This window comes from Mucor velutinosus, assembly GCF_035048745.1.
Source record: "Mucor velutinosus strain NIH1002 chromosome Unknown tig00001553, whole genome shotgun sequence".
NCBI lineage: Eukaryota > Fungi > Mucoromycota > Mucoromycetes > Mucorales > Mucoraceae > Mucor > Mucor velutinosus.
Genome location: NW_027041930.1, coordinates 1375320 through 1394322, shown reverse-complemented (window position 1 = coordinate 1394322; position 19003 = coordinate 1375320). Strand labels below are relative to the sequence as shown.

The 19003-nt window shown below is 40.3% G+C and overlaps 5 protein-coding genes across 5 annotated transcripts; 3 read left to right on the top strand and 2 right to left on the bottom strand.

The window, feature by feature from the left end:
* Window positions 1–3021: 3021 nt before the first annotated feature.
* On the bottom strand, window positions 3022–3542 carry ATC70_007817 (uncharacterized protein; the record flags this gene model as incomplete). Its single annotated transcript, XM_064827074.1, has 2 exons — window positions 3022–3230; window positions 3293–3542. The coding sequence occupies 2 exons, from the start codon at window positions 3540–3542 to the stop codon at window positions 3022–3024; spliced, it is 459 nt and encodes a 152-aa protein (XP_064676131.1).
* A 1106-nt stretch (window positions 3543–4648) lies between these two features.
* spn4_4 (Septin spn4) lies at window positions 4649–6355 on the top strand (the record flags this gene model as incomplete). Its single annotated transcript, XM_064827073.1, has 2 exons — window positions 4649–5216; window positions 5274–6355. The coding sequence occupies 2 exons, from the start codon at window positions 4649–4651 to the stop codon at window positions 6353–6355; spliced, it is 1650 nt and encodes a 549-aa protein (XP_064676130.1).
* Window positions 6356–6796: 441 nt separating this feature from the next.
* On the top strand, window positions 6797–9768 carry ATC70_007815 (cAMP-dependent protein kinase regulatory subunit; the record flags this gene model as incomplete). The annotated part of the gene is made up of 4 exons (XM_064827072.1): window positions 6797–6950; window positions 7005–8492; window positions 8555–9126; window positions 9178–9768. 4 exons carry the CDS (start codon window positions 6797–6799, stop codon window positions 9766–9768), a joined length of 2805 nt encoding a protein of 934 aa, XP_064676129.1.
* A 77-nt stretch (window positions 9769–9845) lies between these two features.
* On the bottom strand, window positions 9846–12599 carry ATC70_007814 (uncharacterized protein; the record flags this gene model as incomplete). The annotated part of the gene is made up of 1 exon (XM_064827071.1): window positions 9846–12599. One exon carries the CDS (start codon window positions 12597–12599, stop codon window positions 9846–9848), a length of 2754 nt encoding a protein of 917 aa, XP_064676128.1.
* A 3958-nt stretch (window positions 12600–16557) lies between these two features.
* RPS26A_2 (40S ribosomal protein S26) lies at window positions 16558–18063 on the top strand (the record flags this gene model as incomplete). Its single annotated transcript, XM_064827070.1, has 4 exons — window positions 16558–16624; window positions 16687–17072; window positions 17141–17405; window positions 17468–18063. 4 exons carry the CDS (start codon window positions 16558–16560, stop codon window positions 18061–18063), a joined length of 1314 nt encoding a protein of 437 aa, XP_064676127.1.
* Between the last annotated feature and the right edge of the window lie 940 nt (window positions 18064–19003).

Sequence of the window (19003 nt, the reverse complement as noted above, 5' to 3'; positions counted from 1 at the left end):
TATCATACACAGGCAAAGGAATTTCTTTGCATTGTTGAATATGACAAAGCTCGAAATGGAAAGCATACGTTTATAAAGAGAAGCAGTAAAATAAATAGCATCATTATGTGAAGATGCCATGTTGAAAAGATCGTCTTATACTTAATTAGCACACCAGCTTTTGGATATGGACACAAATCTCTTTTGACCCGCAAATTCTCGAACTACAGCCTCTTTGCTTTTCTCAAATCTCCAGGATACAAAAGCATCCTTTCATTTGCGATTTCTTTTTCTCGAGATGCCATCACGTAATAAAAGGTAAATCAACCTATCATGATTGAATGTATATACTGTACAATCAAATTATATAGTGTTTTAAAAATATCTGTTAGCAGCGTGTTGATGCCTTCAAAGACAAGCCTATCAAAAACCACGCCGTTGGTTCTGAAAATGACCATAATGGATGGCTATTTCCAAGAATATTTAGAGAGTTGGTGGACTACCTCATTGAAAAGTTTACCAGCTTGCAAAAACTGTCATACAACCTTATTGAATTCCCATCAGAGGCCAAAAACCATATTGGAAGTTGTTAGATACAAGCTGCTTGTTGATATAATTTTCATGAGAAATTCCCTTTGTATAGTCGAAAATCGCTAGATGCAGATTATCTAATGCGTCTAAAATGTCCAGCATGTCTTACAGCCATCATCTACTCAATAATAAGCTGTATTTTTGTGCTATGATACAGCCATACAACGGTGTCACTCAACAAATACTGTATTTCCACCTGAATTTTGGACATTACAGCATGCTCTAAGGCTGGACAAAAGTAAACAATGCCTTTACGCCTTTTTATCATAACAGAAACGCGCCTATTGGTAAACAAATGCATAAAACACAGCCAAATTTGACAGTTTTTAAGCCTTAATATCTTGACATGTAGGCTGTTCTCAGCCACCAGAATGACGCCAAACGATTTTACTTGAGTAGCAGTAACTCCCTGACATGTTTGCTCCACTTTTTTGGGACCAAAAAATATCACCAAAAATCGACTCAAAACCATCTCCTGATCAGTTGTGTTCACAAACTTGATGTATGGGACTCCTCATTCAACGAGTTCCTTGGTTACCCCAAGTCCGTAGATCCACATCTTATCTACAAATCAATCACGTTCTTCAAACTGGATCGATATTTCATATACAACTTGGATATTCACATCACGATCTTTGACCTCTTTGCCACCATCATGCGTATTATCTGGAGAAACCATTATCAACAGCTTTACAACCACGTGCCTTTTGATTCAATCCAAACCAGCCGCCAAATCAGAACCGAAGTGTTAAGATTGTCAAATCTTAAGCAACTTTCTTACTAGATTTATCATAATAGCTTTATATATGGCAAGTCACTTTGCTCGCATACACTTGTCCATCTCTTTGATGCATTCGTTTTATTTCTAATTATTATCCTAATAAAACAATATCATCCAAAAAAAAAAAAAAAAAAGTTTTCATCGAAAATCAAATGATCGCATTTTTCACCTTAAAACGAAGACTTTTGCTATGGTATATATCATATCAAAAAGTTTCTCTCAATCCAAAGCAACATCTGAAACCACTTTTATGAGGTTTTCTTATGCAAAATATAGCTATTTTCGCTGAAAACCTCATTTCGTATTTTACCAAATTGCTCAGTAATTTTAGTCAAAACATCTATTACAATTAGCACCATTGGAAGCGCCTTGAAAAGTACTTCAAGAATGTATTAGGAAGTTTAGGGTGATCATCACAATTTATATAGTCAAAACTGGCAAAATAGGTCGAATTATGTCCAAGAAGTTTGAAATTCATCAAATCATAACAGAATCACTGGTGGAGATTACAATAGTTTTCGGCGGCTGCTTGCTGGTGGCAGATTTAATGCCTTTCATATCATGAAAGCATTTTGATGTCCTGAAAGCACACAATAAGATGAGGGTCGTGAATCAATAGGCTTTACAATTAGTATAACTAACTCTTATCTCTTAAACTTTGACTTTATTTTTAAAGTCAATAGATTTTATTGTTGCAAAGGGCTGATCCAAATGTAAGAGGAACAATTGCTGCCACCTTATATACATACAACATTGTATAAATGATTGTCAGCAAAACGCGACTATCCAGTTGTATAGTAAAATATTTTCACTCGCGCTGTTAGCATGCATGAGATATGCTTATGCAATGCTTACTTGTTCCCAGAGCGCTGGTATTCATTCCGTCCTGGGGTTTTAATGCTGTTGTCAGATCGTTATTGAAACATGTTTAGTTCCTGATGGCCGAATTGAAGCTTCATTGTACGGTAGTTTGATACACATACGAATCGAAATACTGATAAATTATGAAACCTGGGTATATGCAAGACAGAATTTGAATATATCGGTTGGGATGTAATTGATCATTTTGTCAAGGCTAGCTATACTCAATACAAACCCATTTACGAAAGTCTACTTAGGTCTATTAGATCGACTGCTGTGTAGTGCTTGGTGTATTGACTACTGATCTGGTGGATCATCTGCTTAGAAGTATTTCAATGCACAGCTAGCCTGTAGCATGGTATTTGCCTGGTAGCATTGACAATACAATGGGACACAAGGTTACTGTTACACTATGATGACCTACAACTAGGCATATTTGGCTAAAATTTTCGGCTAAACCGACTGCACGTTTGACGATTCGACACTGCCACATTTTATACTGATATAGTTGAAGTTATCGATGGCTGTGTAGCCTCCGAAGCTTCAATTGCACTTTGGTGGTGCATATTGATCAAGTGGTTTTTTGCCAAATGCGTATGCCGTAGACACTTGATTTATATTATTATGAATATTACTTTTATTCCAGTACATATTATCAATAAGGAAATAGGCTTTTTTGTGTCATTCCTTCAGCACGCACATGGATCGTTTACAGAAAAAACACTAGCAACAGCAGTAAGTATTATGGCATTGTTCCAACTGACTGATAAAAGTTACCATTTTGCTATGCTCTACTAGTATTCTGAATATTACAATGTTGAGCTTGTGCGTCGTATGAAAGCTTGAACGCCTTCACAGTGACAGGAATCATGAGCCAAGAGCAGTTCTCTCAATGCGATCACTTCATTTCTTAAATTACCCACCATTATGTTGAGTGATTCATTCTGTACTGAAAGAAAATCGGCTTGCTCAATCATCTGTTGCTGCTCATGCTTCTTTCTCTCTCTGCAGCGGTAAGCTATCGAGCAATGATGGTGATGAACGAGAAGCAACCACAAACTAGACAGTAAAGCAGCTTACCAGCAAGACGGTTTCGTTCTAAACTTTGCTTTCTTTTAGATGAGATATCTTCTGTAGATGACTGATCTGATGTTGAGCTGGCTGCCATCTCTGATGACTGATGATTGAATAATAACGATTTGTTGGATTGTCCAAGATGATGATGATGATGATAAGGATTTGCTGGTGGTGGTTCAGGCTGGCTTTGTTGTTGCTGCCATTGTTGTGGGTGGAAGTCCATCGGAAACCCATTCCGTTGTGGTTGATACATCTAATGTTATATAATCTCCTATTTATAATTAATGAAAACAGTAGTAGAATAAACATATTCTTTACAGAATTCTAGCATATAAATTGACCCTCGTTTGTTTGTTTGTTTTCAATGTGATATTTGTATAAGGCACCAGACAAGCAACAATATGAATATGGCGTGAAATAAAATGCAACTGAAACCCTCCATGAGCCGATCTATCGTATATACTATTATTAAACCAGCATTTGCATGTGATTGATACAAGTTGCTAGATATGACAAGAAGTTGCAAAAATGAACACGCTTGTATCTCGTTAAGATGCTGTGTCCATTTGATACTCATCCATGCCCTCAAATCCCTTGGTCTGACTCTGCCTCGGCTTACCACTGTTTTTTTTTTTTTTTTTTTTTTGTACATTTGATTCATGATTTCTCATCCTGGTTGTATTCTAATGGGCCATGGTTTACGCTCAGACCATCTTGTAAAAAAGTATTCTGGAAAAATTGTAGTTTAGTTTAGAAAATCACGACTATCCGGATGTGTCTGCTTAGAGATTATAGCATTGATGGGGTTTCGAAAGAGAAGCTAGTCGGCGTTGGCCGGCAGAAGATCATGCCTAGAAGCCAGTTGCTCCATGCAGCAACACCACAAGCATCATATGAAACCTCGCTATTGTGATACACCAACACACACATCTTTTTTGTTGTATGGGTGCACATGAGTGTGTAACTGAGCGAGACATAAAACCAAAATGCGAATTTAATTTCATAGGGCCTTGTCCCATTCACTACCCACTTTCAATTGTTGAGCATCTCTGACCAACATGGAGGATGGAACCTGAAAAACGCTTGGCAAACAGCACAACATTCCCTTTGATCTAGGTTTCAAGGTTTGATGATGGTGATGGTGGCTTCAATTTATAAACTCAGTGTCAAAACCTCACTATGTATTACCTGACTTAAGTGTGAGTAATAAGTGTATAAAGCACTGTTTCTATAGATTTCTTTCTTTTTTTCGCTCTCCCTCGCTTATCTCGCTTCTTTTTTTCCCTTTCATCTCTTTTCTTTCTCTCTTTCTTTTTGTAAAACCAAGAATAGAAAGAGTAGAGTCATGCAGACTTCTTCATGCTATTAATTACACTTATATCAATATTTTTAGCAGGGGCGAGTGCTAAAGATGCTGAAAACACCTGCGTTTCTTTAGCCACCTCGAAAACTTGCTCAGCATTTTCTCAGTTCTACGTTGGATTGCCGGGACTTGCGTACGATTACCCCTTCTTGATCAATACAACCACTATTGAAGAGTTTGATGAACGATTGCTCGAATATGTCAATTCAACAAGTGATTACTTGTTTCCATTAGGATGTCTCAGTTCTAACTATAACCCAACTATTCCGTATGCTCGGTATTCCCTGACGAGACTATGCGTTGGCATGATACAAGATCCAAGCTACTCGTTGCCATGCAATTTCGATAATGGACTGATACCGCCCCCTCTGTGTCAATCCACCTGCTATGAATGGGTCGACAGCATCACTCGCATCACTCAGAACCCTCGTGTGTGTTCAGATTCAATACAGAGAAATGCATCACTGGCCTCGTTCACTGATCAGTGCAATACATGGGAGGGTTATAACGGGACCATTGCCGAAAATTGCATATCTGGTATAGCAAATGAACCTTATTCGTGTGGTAATTATGAACGAGTAATTAACAATAGCATCTGGTAATTAACACTGTTTATATTAGGGTTTGGTAATAACACTAGTGTAGCCTGCGCTTATTGTCAAACGCACACCAATGACGAGTGCTGTCAACAAGTAACGTACTGCAGCTCGTCTCTGTCTGCTGGCGCCATCGTCGGCATTGTTATTGGTAGTCTGGTGGGTGCAGCATTGATCGTATTTGGAGCCATTTGGTACTACTGCAGAAAGAGACACCATAAGCACGTCAATCCCTTCACGCACTTTTTACCATCCACAAGCACGTCAGCGACACTCACAGCCCAGCAGCAGCAGCAGCAGCAGCAGCAGCAGCAGCCTCCACCGCCACCGCCACCCTTATCACAGCACCAACAACGATTCACAACAACAGCAGCATCCACACTCACGGGCACACTCAATGGCGGTGTGATGGTCAATACATCTACATTGAACAAGATCGACTCGCCCTTCATGAATGATAAAATGGAGATCACGAATGAATACACATTTACCAATATACCTGCTCCATTGAGGCCAAGCCTTGAAAACAACAACACACACCTTAATGAAGAGTTCTTTGTGGTGGTCCATGCCTATCCGCCACAATTGCCTGACGAATTGGAACTCAATGCTGGTGATATCGTCTGTTTAGCGTTGTACTTTGATGATGGTTGGGCATTGGGCTACAACGTGACAACAGGCAAAAAAGGTGCCTTTCCGTTGGTCTGTATATCCCCTGCGCCTCAAGAAAGCCTAGACCAGCTACTACAAATGGACTCATCACTGCCGACTACCATGATGGATGCTAGTCAGACCAACACCACCAATTTGCAAATGACCATGGAAAAGATCAGGGAGAACGTACGCCGATCACTCAGCCTGAATTCATACAACAACTATAGCATTCATTCATCCAACTCATGCAACAACGACATGCATCACAGCAACACCATTCCCAAAAGATCTGCTAGTTACAAATCTTATGATTATTTCGAAATAGATAGCCCCTCTTCTCCCACTTTACATACTCCTTTTTTCGATGCCAATGCCACACCTCCTCTTACTACACGTCCTGAACAAACCAATAATACGCTCAATGCCAGCTCACAGAGGCAGCCAGCGCCGTAATTCTTTTTCTGTATCATAACTTTTTTAATAAATACTTCACATTTCTTGATTTTCCAGTTGTATATTCAAACAAACTTGCATACGTCTTTGGATCAACATGGCCACACTGAGAAACCCGACATCGCATCGAGATTTGCTGGCGCTTCTTAATGAGGGGTGCACTTGCTCAAGATGATATTATATAAGCAAACCAGCTGAATGCGATCATTATTTTGGCTTCCATCAGCACTTTTCCATTTCTTGTGCTACGGATTGATTTAGGAATGGTTTGTATGACATCGAAATGGCATCGCTCTTTAGCTGTATTCTTGAATGTTCCACCCAATTACAGCTGTGAGAACTGCTGTGTGGTGCAAAACGAAAAAAAAAAAAAAAAAAAAAAATCCATGTCTTGATTTTTTTTTTTAGTGAAATCTTCTTTCCATCATCATTCCACTCAACATGACATTACGCACCAACCATTCATCATCCAGAGAGAATCATGTCAATAAGTTTTGGGCGAGGTCAACAGTAGATGATACAAGTACGGACGATGATTCTTCAGGCAGTAATATGCAAAAGAGCCATGCCACCATGTTGTCAGTTGAGCAGGAAGGTAAGTTCAGCGGCATTCATACACAACAGCCACAATGCCTCAATGTCTCTGTAGATGATGTATCTGAAACCACAGCAACCAGCTACGAATATACCATTCAAGATCCATCCACGTCTGCCACGGTAGACACTGACGTTCATCCAGTAGTAGCACCAAATATCACCAACACCACCACACCTCACCACGCCAATAGCAGTGATGTCAGTCTCTTCAATCAACCGCCCAACAGCTCGACAAAGCGATACCAAACCAAGATGCTGCTAGCCTCACTGATTGAACATTTCTGCAGAGCCTACGGAGACACACCTGATGCTAATCGAAAAGTCTTCTTCCTTATTTGCCAAACTTTACGTTCACTGGGCATCATTGACGCTGAATTTGTAGATGAAATGACAAGCGTTCGTTCCGCATTTCAACAAGCCTTTCATAAACTCTTTTACACTGCTGTACAAACAGTAAGAAATCAGGATTTGGTGCGCTTTGACGATAATTTGCCTGTCATGCTGATTAAATCTGCACCTGTTCAAACTGATTCATCACTGTCATCGTCAACGAGTTCGAGTCCAGAACCTTCTTCTTCCACTCTGTCATCCTCATCGTCATCATCTTTGGCAATGCGTAGTAGCCGTTCTGCAGCTCGACAACAACAACAACAACAACAACAACAACAACAACAAGAAAACGACTACTTTTCTCGTCATAGTGCATCCTCTGCTTCTGCTTCGATCGCATATCAGCAATTATCGCCTTCCATCGATGACACAATGCTGAGTCACTCCATCTCCAAAATGAGCAATTCTGCGGCCACAGCATCCAGTTTTCACTCGTTTATATCCAACAATACCAGCAACAGTGGCCATGGTGGTGGTGATTTCTTTGGTAATCTCAGCGTGCAAAACTCTCGCTACAACAACGACTTTGTAGAAATCAATCTGCTAGGCAAAGGAGGCTTCGCAAGCGCTTTCCGAGCTCGCAATAAACTGGACGATATTGACTATGCGGTGAAAAAGATTCGACTAGGCAGCGATATTGAAGAGAGCGACCAAAACAAGGAGAACCCCTATGAAAAGATATTCAGAGAAATTAAAAACCTGGCAAGATTGGAGCACCAAAATGTCATTCGTTATTACTCCTCTTGGCTGGAATACGATGATTCGACCAATGATGATTCCTTGGCCACGGATGGCTCTGATTGGGAAGATGACACGTCTAGACCTTACTTGGGCAGAAGATCGCTATCAAATGAAAGCAGCAACAGCATATTCAGAGGAAGAGATCCTACATTTAGTGATCTGAGTGCTTCTTCATTTGGCCGTTGCCATGACGACGATGAAAGTGGTATGTCGCATATCCAGTTTGGCGAAGGCTCAACCAGTGATTTTGGTGGTGCAGAATCCAACAGTTCATGGTCCAATACTACTAGATCGCAATCCTCTAGACAGCAGCAGCAGCAGCAGTTATCACCGAAACCTAGCAGCAACAGCAAATCCATCAAAAAGTCAAGCGGCTGGACTTTATTTATTCAAATGCAATTATGCCCAAGTAAGCTTTTTCGTTTGTTACACGAATTAGACCGTAAATGTACTAAATCCAATTGAAAACAGCTACTTTGCATGATTATATTCGATTTCGTAACAAGCAGTATTCAGAAGAAGCAGATGTGGATATTGTGGACACACGCAGAAACATTGAAATATTTGCACAAATCCTGGAAGGCACTGCTTATATCCACGATCAAGGCCTGATTCACCGTGACCTCAAACCAAGCAACATCTTTCTGAGCATGCCTAGCACGTCTGCCTATTTTAGTGACATTGATGGAAAGCGAAGACGACGAAGAGCAAGCAGTGCAGGTGGATGTCTCGAGTCTTCATCAACAACGGCCAGTTCTTCCACGCACAGCATACCCAATGATTGCAATATCAACATGTGGGAGGAGTGCTGGGTACCCAAGATTGGCGATTTTGGTTTGGCTGCTGAGGCGATGGATGAAGCTACAGGCGATACAGTGCTTGTGCCTACTCCCATGTCCTCTACGCCGCCTAGTCCAAGGCTAGGGCCATGCTCCGATGCGACTACCGCCAGCAACAATAGCCTGCTAGAGCAACACTTGAAGCAGCGACCCAAGAGGCCCAAGCCCAAGCGTACTCGCACAGTAGGCGTTGGCACTCGCACCGTAAGTTTTTTGCGCATCACGCCGATATACTGAATACTGACCCTGTTACAGTATGCATCACCGGAACAATTAGCGGTCCCAGCACAAGCTTATGACGAAAAAGTAGATATCTATTCTTTAGGTATCATCTTGTTTGAGCTATTCCAGCCATTCACAACAGGCATGGAAAGAGCTGACTCACTGGACAAGCTGAAACGTGGTATATTTCCTAATGGGTTCCTGGAGATGTATCCCAAAGTGTCTGCTCTGATCCTCTGGATGATGGATCACAAACCCGACCATCGACCCTCAGCACATCAATTGCTTGAGTTTGAGCTCTTTTCACATCCCAACATGCAAGACGATGGCGACATGTACCTCACACTGCAGACACAGCTACAGTCCAAGATGAACCAGTTGGAGCGGAAGAACAAGGAAATTGAAGAACTCAAGCAAAAGGTGATTCAAGTGGAGCAAGAAAAGCAACAGGCGATACAGGAAATGCAGCAACGCCTGCAAGAAATGCAGTTGAAGCTGAATCAATACGAAGCAACACCAACGCCAGATACGCCGCCTTCTGTCAAGAAATGCTCGATCCTGAATGCATCGCCTTCGTTCCTCAAAAAGAAAAAGGAAGTGAGATGGTCCATGATGGACTCGTAAGATGTAAGCATTGTACCACAACATGTCAAGTTTTTAAAGTTTATCGTACGATTTATTTTTGTAAATATAAAGATGATTCAAGTGTTGTTGCTATTAGTATGGTTGCTGTTTTGAAATGAAATGGATGATGAGAATTTGCCAAATGCCTCCAGAAAGGCCTTCTTCTTCTTTTTCTCTTTGGCCTGTGGCTGTTTTGGAGGTGGACTGGAGGATCTTCTGGGACTTGAAGTATTTAAATCCAATTCCGATGTGGGATACGATCTCTGTTGGCGTGGGGTAGCAGGTGGGCTATATGCATTTCGAGACGGCGAATACATTCCGCTCAAAGTAGATGATCTCTGTTGTAACTGCTGTGGTGAATAAGCAGATGGGGCTGTGGATCGGTTACTGCTGAGCGATGGCTTTCTTGATCTGAAGGATTGCAATGTAGGAGATGCTGTATTGCTTGCAAATGTGTCGTAATTGGATAATCTAGTGGCAGAGGGTGATGTCGTTGCTGATGCCATCAGATTTTCAGCTGTGGCATTGCTCGTGTTGTTGTAACTAGAGGAGGATAATGAGGTTGTAGGTGATATAGGCACCGGTGGATCCATCAAATTGGAGGCTGCAACGACAGCAGGTGTGGACACCGTTCTTGATCTGATGGAGCTGCTGTGCTGTAGTTGTTGCTGTTGCATTTGCTGTTGCTGTTGCATTTGCTGTTGCTGTTGGATCATCTTTTTCGCTGCAATCATCATCTTGAGTGCACGAATTTGTAGACTTGTTTGATGAGAGAGAGCAGCTGTTTCAAAAATCAAAGGGGCAGTCGACATATTAAGCATCTGATGGAGTGCATGTGTTGAGAGTTCTCGTAGACGCGGGATATCATACATATCGGATAGTAATAACAACTGAGACAGGATGTGAGGCTGATATTGCTGTGCAGTGAGTAGGTTGTCAGTGTAGATGTACTGTAGCAGAGCAATGACGACTGCATGAGGGTATGGGAATGACATGTAATGGCTTTTGATCAGTGTAATGGAGCCTTCTTGATCTACTGTCGTTTCTTCTTTTTGAGCTTTTGTAGCGTTTCCCTCTCCCATCTCCTCGTTTTTATCGCTGGGTAGATCAATCGGTGTGTCATTGATGTCCTTGATGAGTGAAAGTGAAGGTGTGTTGGATGCTGGTGCTGCTGTAGCTGATACGATGGACGACTCCAATGTCTCCTTTTTCTCATCATCATTGTGTTCATGTTCTTTGATCTCCACCTCCTCTTGTCTGTGACCCTCCTCTTTCTTGTCCTCCTGCTCCTTTTCTTCCTCTTCCTCTTCTTCCTCCACCGCTACAGGCTGCTGTACATGTTGTGAAGAGCGTTTAGAAGTTGACTGGCTGACAACCTGGTGATTGTTCTTCATTAAATTGCTAAAATAAGGCCATCGTTGACATAGTACGGCCGAATTGACGGGAATACTCTGATTATCTTGAGTAATGATGTGAAAATCAGAAACAGCAGGTTCATTTAAAAGTCGTAGCCCCATCTCCTGAGCCAATGAGGAACAGGTTGCTTTAGGCAACGAATACACTCCAAATGCTTCCAAATCCACCATGGCGATGTGATCAAAATTGACTTGTCGGTGATTGTAGTCGTCCAGCAGGCTTCTATTTGAGTTACCAAACACGAGGAATCGGTTTGATCTTGTGTGAAGTGCGCCACGGTTCCATGATCCTGTGTTGAATACAGTGCCTGTCTCGATACGTGACCAAGTGAGCTTACCGAGATCAAGAGCCCAAATAGTATAAGATTGTGTCTGAGGCGATAAATAGGTACCTGCTAAAATCAGATGATTACCGAGGGTGTGACCTGTGGGGAATCGTAGCCCAGGGGGCATTATGGATCCATTCATGTAATGCGAGCAATCCTCTACAATGGTGCTCGATGGGTGCTGTGGTGGTGGTGGTGGTGGTGGTGAAGTGGTACTCGCTGCTGCTGAGCTGTTGGGGCTATTGTTGGTGAATATCACTTGCAGCTCTCGTTTAACATCCGCAAAGTTGTAATTGGTATAGAGATAGACAGGGCTTGCTTCATCACCTATTGATTGAAGTGTGGTTGTGCTGAATTGTCGAAGAGAAGTTGCCCGCACATCGTCAGATGTTGTGTTGTTTGATTCGTTGGTACTGACTGGATGCTCGTCTGTCATGTCATCGTGTTGTTGCTTCATGGAAGTTGATGATGGAAACCGAGTACCGGGTGGAGCAGTGACAGCAATGGATCTGTAAGCACCCACATGTTTCTCAAACGCCTTTACTTGTTCCCATTCCCATGTCTTGAGATTCAGCACATTCATTTCATCCAGATAGTTGTTATCCAAATCCTGGCCGCCGACAATCAGCAACTTGTCCTCTGCAACCGATGATAGATGGGCGTATCTTGCTTGTGGCGAATACAACGAAGGCTGAATGGATTGTTTTCTCCAACACATGGTTTCAATGTCGAGAACAGCTACATCGTCCAATACGCATAATCCTTCGCTGGATATCCTCGAATGTCCCATACCGCCAAATATAATTAATTGGTTCTTGTATACGCTGGTCGAGTGGAAATACCGTGCTTTGGGTGGACTATCTGAATCGGGTGGGGGAATATGACGAGTCCAGCAAAGCGTATTGAGATCAAGTATGTAGAGATAGTTTGTCATTTTTCGAGATGTGGCTAATCGTCCCGCAAATACATAAACTTTATCGTCAATGACATTTACTGATGCACCGACTAACGCAGGTGGCACTTCTTCCATAGTGACATGAATCTGAGTAATGATGCCCGAGATGGATTGCATTTGCATATTGGAGGGCATTTTTCTGGCTTGCTGTTATGGCTGTTGTGTATAATATAGAATGAGAGAGAAGCAATAAGGGAATAAAGTAAGAAAGAGAACAACAACAACAACAACAACAACAAGAAGAAGAAAAAAAAAAGAAGAGTACAAATATACTCCCTTTGCTGAAATAGACAGAAAAAGGTAAAAGAAAAGAAAGAAGAGGAAAAAGAAGGTTGATTTAAAATCACACATTAATGTGAAAAAAAAAAAAAAAAAAAAAAAAAAAAAAAGGCAGCTACGATTACACCAAAATTGTAAATTAACCCCGGCCCCACAATATGCTGTGATTCCCCCCTCCACTACACCTTTTATACTGTTCTCCTTACAGTATAAAATAAGCCTTTACGATAATTGACTTGTGATACATCTAAAAAAAGATAGCCTACCTATCCTTGCCGTTCATGTGCATGCGTGTTTGTGTGTGTGTGTGTGTGAATATGTGAGATGGGAATATGTATATAAACCATTCAGTCGAGATTTGTATTCTTGTTGCAAAAAAAAAAAAAACACCGCACTACAATGGCTCATCAGAGTCTAGTGCCACACAAATCACCAAAAAATGTACTGAATAGTAAACTACATGTGAATTTTAATACAATTTAATATAAATGCAATTCAATTCTTGTACATTAATTGGGCAAATTAGATATTATGGACGCTTGCACAATGAAATGGATTGATCTAATCTTTGATCCGCATTGTTTTATATGCATGGTATTATTGTTTGTGGCAAATATGCTTCAACCAGCGTGTCAAATCACGATATTAGAGGGTACGCTGAACACATTAATGTGGTCTTACTAAAACGAGATCCGCGAAGGCTTGTTTCTTGTCTATGGAATGCGATGAGGGTTTGCATTATAGCTTTTGCTTGCAAAGCAAATGTATGGTTTAGATTGGCCTTTTAGGTCAGAACCTTCTCTCTGATGTGGTTCAAGCATCAAACACATGTGAACCGTTCATATCGGCGCCCTTCCAAATATTGAATTATGTTGGAATCTGAAACGAGAATCAGGGTTAGGTGGATGCATGTCCTATTAATATGCACTAGCACTCCTCACCTTTCACTGTCGTATAAAAACTCTCCATAAACGATCTGTAACCATATCTCTGACTCTTGTAGAATACACCACGTCTGTATCAATGGAAACAACCCATATCCAAGTGTATAGCACACTAGCATCGTCTTTGCTACTCTCATATATGCAAAACGCAGCGAATTTTGGATGTTTTTGATCCGTGTTATCTCGTGTTAGAGACAGTTTTAGACTGCCAGAGTAGTATCAAACGATTGCCTTGAACTAGCATTTACTTGCTGACACCTTTGCTCCATTTTTTTGGGATCAAAAAAATATCATCAAAAATCGACTCAAAACCATGAGGGATATACCTCATAGTTTTTGTCTAAAATCAAACGATCGCGTTTTTCACCTTGATAATGAAGGCTTTTACTATGGTATATCTTGAATCAAAATGTTCCTATCGATCCAACGCAACTCCTGAAATCATCTTTGCGGGACTTTGATATGTAAAATTCCGACTTTTTGGCCAAAAATTTCTTTTCGTATTTTCGTAAATTACTCAATAAGTTTATTCAAAACATCTATTTTACTTGGTACCATTGGATGCGCCTTCAAAAGTACTCCAAGAATGCATTAGGAAGCATTTTTTTTTGTAGGGAAGTCGAGCTCCAGGTTTTATTTAAAGTCCTTAAAATGTCATGCTGAGGGAAAGAAAAGACTGTTGGTGGACCCAATGTCTGCAATGAAGGGGAATAAGATATTTTGAACTAAGTTGGGAAAGAAATCTACTACTAATAAGGTGCGAAACCTAGAGCCAATGCAATCTTGCGGAAATCGTCAAAAATAGATAATGGATAAGAATACAAAACACCAAACGAGGACATCAGTACTAGGTCAAAAATCAAACAACTTGCGTTCACCAGGATTTGAACCGGGATCCTCCCGTTGGCATACGGGAGTTTTACCACTTCGCCCTACCACCAGGGGCTGCATTAGGAAGCTTTTTTTTTTTTTTTTTTTTTGTAGGGGAGACGAGCTCCAGGTTTTATTTAAAGTATTAGGAAGCATGGGATTGTTATTACAATTTACATAGTCGAATCTGACAAAATAGGTCGAATCATGTTCAAAAAGTTCTCAATCTAGCAAATCAAAACAGAATCGTTGGCGATCATTGAATATTTTTAAGCGGCAGGCTGCTAGTTACGCTTATGCCTTTTATATCATGGAAGCATTTGATACTTTGAAAGGCTTATGAGGAAGGAATTACGAACTGAAGAGTACTATAGCTTAATCTGGCTGCTTTATTTTACGTTTGTTATGCAATCTCATATATGATGGACATATTTGTTGCGAAATGCTTCTCCAGATGTAAATCTCAAAGCGAACTGCAAAATTGTCCACCCTATTCAATAGTTGATACTTTGAGTGTGAGCGCCAACAAAGATACCATAAAGTTGATGATCTGAGGTTCGTTCACTGTGTAGCATTTACTATTGTGCTATATTGCGGATATCTCATATCGTATCAGCAACTTACTGTCAAATGTGTGTTCCAAATTTATAAAGAAACTTATCTTTTTGATCGCATGGCTGTTGCAATCCAAATTTGGTCAAAGGCGTACAAAATTTGTTTGGTCTGTCAAGGATAAAAGGAATTGCATGCCAACTTGCATTTCTTTAGACTTTTGAGCCACGAGTGTAAAAGGTAATTTCCATAAACTTTGTATCCATTTAGCATTATTCACTATAAGAAACATCATTATTAGTCCAATGATATCTTAGCTTGATGAGGGCATTCATTCAAAAATTACAAAAGCAAGGAACATTTAGAATGATTACTGACTTGCTCATTCCTCAAATTCCCGCTGCTCTGTCTGTATCCTACTACCAGGGTAAAATCCGGAGAACCAGAGGCACAATCTCAGTGCTACAAAATGATCACGTATCGTAAACATCTACTTTCTTTTACTTGCTATCTGCATAGAAGCTTATTTCATGTCATCCAGGTCAATTTCGACTATTTTAAATCAACATAGAGTAATATAACGTGCTATTCCCATTCTCGACTGCTTGCGTATATACACCAATTAGTAGATGAGAAGAACCTCAAGAACGATGGACCCCTCTTCTTTCGGGATGTCGCCGGAGTTTTTGCTCTTACAAAGTAGCAACTTGATGTATCCACTCATTTGATAGCAAAATAGGCATTTACACAATTAAAATCTGTTGAAACTCTATCTAATTACTTGTCATTTGAATCAATGCTTAATTTCTTCATAGAAAAAAAGTTTTACTGTTACAAGAAAAAGCCAATTGTGAAACCATGGTTACAAAATACAGAATATCGGTGCTTCAACCCTACCAGATCCAAAAACCAGTTCCATAAACTGTTTTCTATGGTCATGCGACACTGATTTCTGTAATCAAACTTAAAAAGGTAATTCAGTAACATATGGCTTGATTGTGTTGCGTGCGAAAGTATGTGTAAAAACTTAATCTGGCGTCATCTGGTAAATATGGCAATTGACGTTTATAAAATATTGCTATTACCTGGAAATGTCAATTTCAATTGCATACATGCAAAAATCCAAATACCGATTCCATACAAAGGGATCAGTGAAATCAAGGTGTGATTCTCAGTTTTTCGATATTTTCCATATAAAATATAAAGCTTGTTTAGAAAATGAAAGTTTATCAAATGATAAGCAAGCATCTCTGAATTGCGTTATTTCGCAATAGCAGAAAAAACGGAAGAGTGAGGAACAAAAAATAGAATGAAAAGAAAACTAGTTTCATTCAAGATACACATCCCGCCATGATGAAAAATTTGATTTAAATAAGGGTCCATTTTGAATCATCACTTAAAAATTTTTTGATTCGTTTTATATATTCAAATCAACACGTCCTTCTACTATGAACAACGAAAAAACCAATGATCTGGTGGCTATTGAAAGTAAAAGAGTCAGTGTTACATCAAATGGTATGCCTCACACACAAAAAGCACACACAAAGCAGCACATTGATCCTGATTACTTGTTATAGACTTTGACTCTGAAGTTGCCAGTGAGAAAAATTTTGGAGATATTGACAGATCAAATGGTGCCTCAGCCTTTATGAGTTACTGTAATGTTGTTTGTGTCGTAGCTGGTACTGGTGTCCTTGGCTTACCCATGGCCCTGAGACAAGGTGGCTGGATTGGTCTAGTGATCTTGTTCTTGGCGTGGTCCATGTCAATCTACACGGCCAATTTGTTGGTCAAATGTTTATATGCTGGAGGAGGTGAAGTCAAGAGACTTGCAACATACAAAGATGTCGCTACCGCCGCTTTTGGAACTGTAGGTGGCTGGGTCACCTTCTTCTTTAACGCTTGGATCTTGCTTGGTGGTCCCGTCCTGTATCTTGTGCTTTCTGGTCAAAATATCAACCAGGTTAGATAGAAAAAGACGACATTTGTACCATGTAAACAGCAATCTTACTAAATACATGGCGTTTTTAGCTCTGCCAAGGTACAGCTGGTGAACTTGGCGACACTCCCTGGATTATCATCTCTTGCGTTATTGTTGCTATTCCTTTCATTCTCGTCAAAAACATGAAAGATGTTGCGTGGATTAGTGCTTTGGGTCTTGTCGCCATTGTCGTCACCGTTCTTGTCGTTTTAATCATGTCAGCTATCGACAAGCCTAATCAAGTGAATGCTCATCATGATGTAGTCATCTGGGATATGTTCCCGATTGCACTTAGTACTATTGCTTTCTCATTTGGTAAGTTTGCGTACTTGCAGAAGCAAAATTTGGATGATACTGACGTCTTGTATGAAATTTAGGTGGCAATGTTGTCTATCCTCATATTGAATCATCAATGAAGAAACCTCAGAGCTGGGCCAAGGTAGTTGCTGGTGGCCTTTCTACCTGTGCTGCTCTTTACATGGTTGTCGCTGTTTGTGGTTATTTCGTCTATGGTACTAACGTCATGAATCCTATTTACAACTCATTACCCAATAACGCTGGCAGAACTGTGGCCATCGTTGTGATCACCATCAATGTGCTGACCTCAGCTCCCATTTACACCATGTCTTTCTCGCTCGATGTTGAAGAAATGTGCAACATTTCTGTCGAGCGTTTTGGCAAAATCAAGGAATTCTTGATTCGCGCTACTCTCCGTATTGCTCTCATGGCTGTTATCTGTGTTGTTGCCTGTATAGTGCCCCATTTCGGTACCTTGATGAGTCTGATTGGTGCTTTTGGCAATTGTACCTTGATTTTCATCTTCCCCGTTGCATTCTATCTCAAGCTTACCGGTATTCGCAACAAGCCAATCTACGAGCTTGCTTGGTGTGCTCTCGTTGTCCTTCTTGGTCTCGTTGGTCTTATTTTTGGTACAATGGAAGCCATCAAGCAGCTGATTATTGACTTTAGTTAAATTTAGATGTAGACTCTTATTTTCTTCCTTATATCTGTACATATATACCACAATCATTATAGTACATACAATACTATTTTAATACGAATCCAATTTTATGTCGCAAGGTTTGAAACGCGTTCACTTTTGAGATCAGAAACTATAATCTGTGCATCCACAAACTCGGTAATCCTTGTATTCTTGATTTCCATGGCTGTAGTCATGAAGTAAGTGAGATATACGTACAGTCAAATGACCTCTAACGAGCAATCGATTGTCAAATCAATTTGTTTTTTAAGTTGGTGAACTTGCGATGTAAGGACGAATCGGCGTACTTGATTTGCCGCAATTGATAGTAGATAATATCAATTGCGGACGATATGATTCTTCAGGACGACTTTGATAGAGAAAACGCAGCATAAAAACTGTGATCCTGACCAAAGTCTCAACATAAGAGCCTGATTTTTGATGCGTCATGTACAGGCTATAAAGCATTAGATCACTATTTGCCTCTTTTATCATTACATGAAAGTAGATGTCTGCCTCTGGGAATAAAAGATATATAAAAAAAACGAGCTACTATTGCGTTTCAACGAGATGTACGATATATTCACATTAAAATAAATCATTAGCTTCTTTATTTCGATTCTCCATATTCTGTCGATTTTTTTTTTGTTTCACGAGGAATTGATACAGATGGATTTAAGATTCAAATATGCCTTTTTCAGCCGATTTGATCACATGCTGCAATGTCAGTCGAGTTCAGCAGCCCATTCATAGTGTGTATTACAATGCATCTCATCATATCAAAACATAAACCATGGAAGGAATAGATGTTTTGCCTCAACTCCGCATGAGAATTCACCCTGTGCGTTAATTCAAAACAGCCATGAAATGCTTCTGACAGTTCTTGAAAAGAAAACAGCGTTATGATAGAAAACTGGATGTCTATTCGATATTT